The 10,116-nt window shown below is 35.3% G+C and overlaps 1 protein-coding gene across 1 annotated transcript in view; it reads right to left on the bottom strand.

Moving 5' to 3' along the window:
- Positions 1–3,660: 3,660 nt before the first annotated feature.
- Positions 3,661–10,116, bottom strand: part of LOC128248676 (cholinesterase 2-like) — a 56,605-nt gene continuing 50,149 nt past the window's right edge. The window contains exons 5-6 of the mRNA XM_052970330.1: positions 8,526–8,710; positions 3,661–3,838 (exon numbers count right to left, since the gene is read on the bottom strand). Coding sequence (XP_052826290.1) covers positions 3,750–3,838; positions 8,526–8,710 — 274 coding nt within the window. The 3' untranslated portion in view covers positions 3,661–3,749. The remainder of the gene's footprint in view (positions 3,839–8,525; positions 8,711–10,116) is intronic.

Raw genomic sequence — 10,116 nt, 5'->3', positions numbered from 1 at the left:
TTCTTTACTGTCAGACAATTACAAGAAAAGTGCATTGAACAGAATCTTGCTCTATACCATTGCTTTGTTGATTTGAGCAAAGCATTCGATACTGTTAATCGAAATGCTCTGTGATTAATGCTAAGTAAAATATGTTGCCCAGAAAAATTTATAAACATGATCAGGGCTTTGCATCAAGATATGAAAGCTAGAGGTAATTTTGGTGGTAGGTTTTCTGAATCTTTTGCTGTGGAAAATGGAGTAAAGCGAGGAGACCATGATGCACCCATCCTCTTTGCAATATACTTTGCTGTTGTGTTGTCACATGCTTTTCAAAACTCCGAGGAGGGTATTTACATAAAATATCGAACTACAGGGAATCTTTTTAATCGGACCAGACTGAAATTCAAAACGAAGGTTTTTACTTCACTCATTAGGGAACTTTTGTACGCTGACGATTGCGATCTTGTCAGTCATTCTGAAACAGGTCTGCAGTCTCTTGTATCTGCATTTGACTTGGCTTGTAATGATTTTGGTTTGACCATCAACTTGAAAATAAATAACAGTTGTAATGCATCAACCTCCGTCTGGTGTTGTTTGTAACCCCGCTAAAATATTTGTTAAGGGAAAGTTACTTGAGGTTGTCGATTCGTTCGTCAACATTGGAAGCCCTTTTCAAAATGATGGAAATCTTGATACAGAAATACATCTGCGAATTCAAAGGGCAGGACAAGCATTTGGAGGCTTGGAGTCACGCGTTTGATGCCAGTGACGTATAAATAAGAATGCAAATCTGGCTCTTTACAAATCAAGTGTTTACCATCCCTGTTGTATTCCTGTGGAACTTCGACTTGTTATGAAAGGCATTTTAAATTGTTAGAACAATTCCACCACAAATGCCTTCATCACATTTTCAAAATGTTCTTTTACTCCAAACACAGATGTCCTTTGCATCTGCAGGCATCACCTTAATTAAAGCTATGATTTTGAGGAACCAATTGAGATGGTGTGGCCATATTGTTCGAATGGCAGATGAACGCATGCCGAAACAGCGGTTTTATGGTGAGCTTGCAGAGGGGAAACGCTATCGGTGTAAACCTAAAAAAAGGTTTAAAGATAGCATAAGGACTACTATGAAATCACTTAGAATGGTTCCAGAAGATATAGAAACCCTTGCTTTGGATCGAGTTGGATATGGAACAAAGGTGTGAAGTGGAGTGAAAGCATTTGAAGAGGCCAGGATAACGCAAGTAAGACGCAAAAAGATCTAAGGAAGAATCCAACGATCGAAAAGGTGAATGGCAATGACCTTTTTGTGTGCACAGTCTGTGACAGACCATGCCTGTCTTTTGCTGGCTTCAAAATCTCATCTGCGAACGCATGGAAACCGAATCTTCACCAACTATTCTGCCCATATGTCTGTGCACACCTTTGAATGCAGTGTATGCCAGGTTTGAAAATTCAACGGAGGCCTCAAAAGAAATTTTCAAATCCACAAAGAGCAGAATTTAACTGCAGCTCTTGGTGGTCCAAATCGGAGGTGCGATCTATGTGAGTGTTTTTTCAGAACATTGTCTGGTTTAAAAAGCCACATCAGATGCCATGATAGGGATAAGGTGTAAGTAAAGGAGGTGGTCAAACTCTGCATAAAGAGTAGACAGCCACCATGTATGTATGTATGTATGTATACATGGTGTATGTATTTATGCATGTATGCATGATGTGTGTATTTATATATGTATGTAGGGATGGAAGATGTATGTATGTGTGCGTGTGTATGTGTGCGTGTGTATGTGTGCGTGTGTATGTGTGCGTGCGTGTGTGCCTGCAGATGTGTGTGTATGCCTTGTATGTATATGTGTATCTATGTATGTACATGCCTTGTATGTATATATGCATCTGTCTGTGCATATATATGTATGTAATGTGAGCTTATGTATGCTTGAGTGCGTGTGTATACGTGGGGTGTGTGTATGGTCGTATGTTTTTGTGTGTTTGTGCGTGTTGTGTGTGTGTGTTCTTATGTGTGCATGTATGTACATGCCGGTACGTATTATCTATTTACCTACCTAATGAACCATTACCTGTTTTATTAATATTAACGCAATGACTCTTCCTAGTCACAAACAAACAGCATCACTGCATATTCCGCAAATACCGACGAAGCATTACGTCAAGAGTATACCTGACTACGGAATGGTGAACAGCATAAATATCGATAATGCAGATTACTTGATAAAACAACTGAAGGACTCAATGTCGATTGCGACGCAGATCCATTTACGAAGTCATTCGACAGTAACAGCAGAAACGGTGACGATAGAAGCAGCAACAGCAATTGTAGCAGCACCAACAGCGTGTCCGACAGTAACAACAGAACCAGCAGCGACATCACCTATAGCGTAAGGACGCATTCACGGAAATAAGTTGGAGCAACGAAGGATCCTTTTAAGCGGCGACTGAATAACAACAGGTTCTCTTTTAAGATCCGAGAGAGGTGTAAATTTACCCCTTTGGTAAACTACCTGTGATAAGAAGAGAGTAATCCATACATGAATTAAACGGAAGTTCCTGGAACAGCGTCGACCATACCTCAACGGGAGCAGACGATGCAAACTTTGCTTGACCCAGAGATCTTCTTAAATTCGGTGCAGGAAATTTATGCTGGAGACATCAAATTCCTCACCTACTGGCAAGGGAATGGAAATAGTATATAATCTGCCCCTTTTCGGACAAAACTGGAATCAGTTACAGGGAGATAACACCATGTTCATAAGAAGGGATATATCTTCGAAAAAATTCGTTTCTGAAAATGTTTCACAACACTAGCTAATCGAGGCTGTATTCCTTCTTCCGTTAGTGGAGAGGTTATGTACCTTCGGCCAGCAGGTTTGCATGGTTGATATTATTACTAGGAGTATTATAGGTGAGAAACCAAAGGTAACTTCCTGACCGGCCGCAGCTTAACCAAAGGCTATATTATACATACACACACATAAACACACACACACACATACACACACACATACACATACACACACACACATATATATATATACATATATTAAGGATACAATCGTTAAAATTATTATATCAGTGGCTATCGTATAAAAAGTGACCGTGTCTGTAAAATTAATTTCTTTTAAATTTATAATTATATGCATGTATATGTTGGTATCTACGAAGTTATTTATCGGTATGTATATGTATTTCTTGTTTATATGTTTATCGATTTATCGCTACTGAAGATTGCAAAGCAATTTCTATAGCAGATAATGAAATCTGAAGACATAGGATTATCCGAAATTCTTAAATCTTCTGGCCCATTACCTCGCATCCGACCTGTGGTTATAAATAGAAAGCTATGTTTTAGAGTGGTATGTAGAATTTTGATTTTTGTTCTTAGCGTATATTCGATGGAGTTTCAGAGCCCTTATTATATATATATATATATATATATATATATGAATAGATAGATAGATAGATAGATAGATAGATAGATAGGCATATCTATATAGTAATATATATATACATATATATGTGTGTGTGAGAGAGAGTGTGCATGTGTATACAAATACACATTTATATGTATATATATATATAAGTGTGTATGCGTGTTTGTATGTAATATAATATGATATTATGTAAATGTATTTGGTTTAATACATACAAAATACAAGGTATAGCAAAATTATTTTATTAATCATATAAAACTGTCAAACTTTAATTGAGCGATGTAATTAACTGACGTAACATTAAATCAAAACCTTTCAAAACAAAGTCAAAGAGAGCAGAATGGGTGTGAAAAAGGTCATTACTCTTCCCTGGAAAGTCCAAATATTCCGTGATCCACTTGGTACTGAAAAATACAATGAAATAAAATATTCACCATTAATTTTGTTAATTTGCATGATATTAAAATTACAAGTAATAATTATTGTATGTATGTTGCTTTTGGTGCATGAAAATACACGAGAATCAATTATGATTTTATTCAACATATTCCCCTCTCAGATTCACACACTTTCTGCAGCGGCCCTTAAGTTTTTTAAGCTCTGTAAAAGAACTCAGAAGTTTAGGACTCCAACAAGGCCTTTCGAGACACCTTTAAAGCTAGGAGCTTTCCAGTACGCCCTCGTAGATGAAATATATATCTCTGTACATGGTCAATAGAACCGACTTCACTGTCTCCCCGACCCAAGCGTATCAAATCATTATTAAACAATATGCTCCCAAATACTCTATACAAAGGAAAAGATGATATAAATACCACTAGAATGCTTGTTGGCCAGAAGCTATACATAATATGAAACCAATAAAATGTTAGATCGTAATACTATTTCGTGTACTTATTATAACTGAAAATGTTGATCATTAACTCGTTTCAATTTGCTGATGGCTAAAATAATGAATATGAAATTAAAATCATTCACACACGGTAGTGTATTAATAATATTCTTAAGGTCAACATTTACTCACTTGCGAACATTTCTAAGCTTTGTCACTAACTCCATTCTCAACCAAATTAGATGATGTTTGCATTTTTAGATTGGTCATATCATAAGCTACATTTCGAGCCAAAGAATTTGAAAATTGTTTCAGGAGAAATAAGTTTGAGTCAAACATGTGAGCTCACAAACGTGAGAATAACGCTTGAAATCGACTTTGAGTCCAAATATTCATTTTTTAATAAGCCTATATTTTATTTCAACTTATATGATAGAGCTCGACGACAGGAATCTATCCATGTTAGTTATACGCAAAAATATTCAGTGGAAAAACTGTACTGAGGTAAAGACCAGGGAAAATGGGAGATTAAAGCCTGAAATCGACTTTGACTCCAAATATTATTCTTCTTTCAAATGGAAACTATATTTAAATTTAACTTTTCTAATAGATCTTGACTACAGGATGCTAATTATATATTTTTAAAAAATCAAGATAAAAATTACTGGGTCCAAATGTGCCGAAAACAGCGATAACGCCTAAAAGCAAATTCAGAACCTAAACATTTTGTTTTTGTGTAAAAATGTTGTTTTTGTTTAGCTCATAAGATAGAACTCATCAAAACGAGTGTCGTGGTGGTAATCTTTTCAAAAAAATATTCAAATTGAAAAGAAGTTATTATATAAGTACGTAAAATTATTTTCAAGTAATATTATTACTTATAATACTGAGACGACGATCTGGCAGAATTGTTAACACGCAGGGTGAAAGCTTCGCTGCATTTCGTCTGTCTCTACATTCTGAGTTCAAATTCCACCAACGTCGTCTTTGCCTTTCATCTTTTCGGTACTCGATAAAATAAGTATCAGCTGAGCACCGAGATCTATGTAATCAAATTCCCTCTCCTCCGGATTCGGATTTGAAGGTCTTCTGCCAAATTTGGAAACCAATATTGCAAAATGTTTGATTTAATACAGTATTTAGGTGTCTTGAAAAGATCTACCTCATATTCATAGAATACACTATATTGTAATAAATATATATTGCAATATCATTCACAAGATGAACATTTACCCACTTCTAGGCTCTGTCACTAATTCATTTTTTTTTTTTACCAAATGTGATGTTGTTTATACATTTTTAGATTGGTTACCTATTAAGCTGCATTTTGAGCTACAAAATTTGAAATTTGGTTCAGTAGAAACAAAAGTTGAGATTTCAATTATGTAAGGTGAAAAAGGGGAGAATAATGCCTGAACTCGAATTCAGGGATAAACACGCGACACAGCATACATACTTTCGTAAATAAACACACACACACACACACACACACACACACACACACACATGCACATACACATAAGTAACTTTTAAAATGCCCATGAAAGGGAACAAATGTGAGTGTGACGAATAGGTAGCTTTAAGGAGGGAGAGGGTAAGCTGACAACAATTGATGACAAATGGACTCTTTTCTGCTGTCCATCGTAAATAAAGACTCACACACAGACACATGCACATACACACACATACATACATACATACATACATACATACATGCATACATACATACATACATACATACATACATACATACATACATACTGCAGAAATATGTTACTGAGGTCTAAAGTTTAATCATTTTCACCTAGTCAGAAAACAGTGTAGAAAGACATGATGAAGTTCTTTTCTACACTGGGGCGCAAGTTAGTTATACTTGGATAGATGCTAACCAGGTAGGGTTGGCGGAGTTTTCCTTTTCCAGAACACTTGTTCTATTCATAGGAATACGTTTGTAAATATTCTGTATTTTGTTGGTTAATTTTTCCCTTGCAACGTTCGTATATACATTCCACCCCATTATCGTGCCTTTGTATTGAGTTATATCACAATAACGGTGTCTGTTCAGCTTAGTACATTACATATTATCTCAAGCTCCCTGCGCTCATATCAGACACAGCGTGCCTCTATTGGACCCATGGTTGGTCATGTAATTAACAGAAAGGGTTGTTTATCTTTTAGCAACGCACCAGCATGAAATTCTGTGGTCCTTGCTAATCTTAGCAAATGCGCACGAAAATAGTGCCAGGCACATCTTCAAATTTTTCCTATGGCTACTGCTAGCTCACATAATATAGTCACCAGTACTTATACTTTGTACCATTATGGTTGTTGTTTCCATTTTCCTAGTTTTGCAGTGTTTATTTATACATATATGGTGTTTCGTTTCCTTTTCTTGCACTTGTATGAATATTTAATTCTTGTTGTAAACATTTATTTTGCCTTGATGTTTATTTTATACACATTGTTTGGTTTATTATCGACTTTCAGTCTGCTGAGGGGTAATGTAGTAAGACATGATGAAACTATTTTTTCAATGAGGCGTGAGTTTGTTGTCCTTGGTTGGCGTTGTAAGGATTCAAGCAACAACTCTAAGGCTAGAACGCGCCTTCAAATAGACATCAACCACGTCTTTTGAAGCTTCTCATTCTATCAGCCTCATCCAGAACATGGAAAGTAGCTTGTTCGCTTTCCTTATTATTACGTTCACAGACTTGCCAGGTTATCCTGGGCATCTTTGATTCTTCGTAACCAATTCTTCACTTGACATTCAAGTGGTTGCTGCAATGAGTTTATATCAATCTATCCGGCTTACGGAATTTAGTCTTTTCAGCAGTAATAGCGTCTATACTATGGAATTTATATCCAGTTCCATCTTTAAGGCATGTAGGTATGTAGTAAGTGAAACCAAATCCATTCTTGTATTCCATTATATTCTCGTCAGACTGAGGTCTAAATTTTAACGTTTATACACAGTAATATCCTTTTTGCACACAATTGTTCAGCATTCTAAAAGAGTGTAAAATGAATTATTGCTTTCTGGTTCTTTTTACAAACAGTTGAATTTCTTCATTATGACATTGTTGAATGATACCCATGTTTGTACAAATGGAATTTGTCTTAGTTATTTGAACGTATATCCTGACCACGTTTGTATTCAGATTTCCAAAGTATTGAATAACTTTCTGAACCGCGTCATATTACTGACTCTCGTATTTTGCTAAAACAAGATTAGAAGATGGCATTTTTTGTATGATATCTGTCTATCACAAAATGAAATCAAAATCATTATACGAGGAGGAATTTTTATTAAACAAAAGAAGGCAAAGCATTACGACGACCAAAGTTGTAAGAACTTCCGAACTTTTGAGAAGATTTTTGTTTGCTTTTAAACATTAATTCAATATTAAGAGTGGCAGAATTTAGATTATTAATTCCTACGGTAAATTATCAAGGCTTTTGCTTTCAGACAGAATGATTGGATTTGCAGAGTAACAGGGTTCAGATTTTCTATTTTCAGGCAAGTTGACAAGAACTGTAACTGAATTGCTGGCTTTGTTTTTATTTGGCATCAATTTCGACGAACAAACTAACTTTCTCCTAACAAGGGCAGGTAGCACCTCCTGCCTTACACTGAATGCATTGGCTATTTTTGCATTTTTTAAAATTTTATATTAGCTATGGCTTTGATCATATTCTATTCTTACCATATAGTTGATATATTCTTATACCTCTTCTTGCTAGATCTTCTTACTATATATAGATATGGCACATTTATTTCTTGATTACATAATAAAATTATTATTACATCAAATATTCACTATTATATAGAAAAATATTTTTTATAATGAATTTTTGCACTTTCTCTCTTGGCGCGTTCGTTTTATGCACGTTGTTTTCTATATAAAAATTTTATATACAGTGAAGATATGAAGTCTAATAACTTTCACAATTATAATTACATTCTTCATTCATAAAATTCTTATTTTAATTCAATCATTAACAATGAAATATAATTCAAAATTTTTTTACAAATGAATATTAGTTTTATTGCATTCCCTGGCTAAAAAAAGGATTACAATGAAAAATACGAGCGCATGGATATTAATATTCTTAATTTATTACACCTGAAAAAGTACAGAACAAGATTTCTATAGTAGAATTTGCCAAATTCGTCACCTCTGAAGGAAAGTAAAAAGTACTTAAAATGAATATGACTGTATGTCAACAGAAACTGAAAGAGGGGTAAATGAAAAAATTACCTGGACAAGGACGTTCCCTTAATTGAAAGAAAAAATCTGACCAAAAGCCGCATGTATTGTACATAGAAATCTCTTTCGTCTCCATGTTTGGTTCCTTGTCAATCACAAGATATTTCTGGTTTTCGGGTGTGAATTTTGGCCATGGTTCACTGGAGCAACTAGAACAATCTCCATTGTTAGGATTACTAGAGAAAAGAAAAAAAGTAGTATTTTAGGCAATGAATATAGATGTATTGTTAGAATATACCGTCAGACAAGATTTCGTGCTGTAAATCCCTAGGGGCCTTTATATTGTGAGTTCAAAGTTTTGCCAAAGTTACCTTTGCCTGTCATTCTCTCTGGATCGGCAATAGAAAGTACAATTTGAACGACAGGGTTTCATAGTGCGATTTAACTGCTAATTACACTGCTATAGGGGTCGGATAGATGGCCACTGGGGAGAATTGGAGAAATTTGTTGTTCTAAATGTAGCTGAAGTGTGAATTCTGTTGCTTTAAGTTGTCCACCGTCTAGTTTTACTCCCAGAAATCATTTACAAAAAATTGTTAACCAAGAAGGGCTGCAGGGAAAAATAAGTGTCAGTGTGTGTCTCAATATATTTATTTTTTCAAATAAAAGTATCATCATTGTTATCATTATGTTTGTAGAGGCCACAGCCCATAGAGAACTAGCCCATGGATTTAAGAAAGCTCTGAAGGAGACCAAACTCAACATTAAGATTGTTAAAAAGCCATGGAACTCCGTCAGATCACAGCTATGTAGGACATACCTCTTTGAGAATACTATATGCACCAATGATAACAGCATGGTACGTAGAATTAACCCTGACATTAACTGCAGAACTAGAAATGTAGTTTACAGCATAAGATGCATAAAAGGTGCTTCTAAAGACATAGACATGAAATACATAGGGGAGACATGTAGGAGCATTGCGGAACGATAAATGAATATTTGAGACAATACGACAACAAAGAACACTCCTCCATATTCTACCAACATGCAAAGGACCAACATGGAGGCAAACTGGGTCTACTTGACATCCGCATCTTATGCAAGCACTCAAAGGACCCAACACTCAGATAAATACAGGAGTACGTCCTCATAAATGAAGCCAATACTAAATAGGAAATATACGTAGTAGATATCATACCCCCATACCCACAGTTTATACAGGTTGAGTAGAATACTTAGTGGGCTGTCATGTAGATAGATGTATGTATGTGTGTATGTGGGTGTATGTCTATACGTATATGTGTATATATATATATATATATGCACATGTATGTAAGCATATGGATATGAAAGTAAACAGACAGACATACAGACGGATAGGTACATAGGTTATATGAACAAACAAGCACACATACGCAGATGAAGACTGAAACACATGACCATATACACACACACCTTTTACTTCACACAAGGAGCAGTGTTTTATCGTTCTCACATGTTAAACGTCCCCGGCGTTATCTTCTGTTAAACGTTCCCGGTGTTATCTTCTTCTTCTTCTTCTTCTTCTTCTTCTTCTTCTTCTTCTTCTTCTTCTTCTTCTTCTTCTTCTTCTTCTTCTTCTTCTTCTTCTTCTTCTTCT

This window comes from Octopus bimaculoides, chromosome 9 (genome assembly GCF_001194135.2).
Source record: "Octopus bimaculoides isolate UCB-OBI-ISO-001 chromosome 9, ASM119413v2, whole genome shotgun sequence".
Taxonomy (NCBI): Eukaryota; Metazoa; Mollusca; class Cephalopoda; order Octopoda; family Octopodidae; genus Octopus; species Octopus bimaculoides.
Note: the sequence above shows the minus strand (reverse complement) of the source record. Positions and strands in the feature narration are given on the sequence as shown.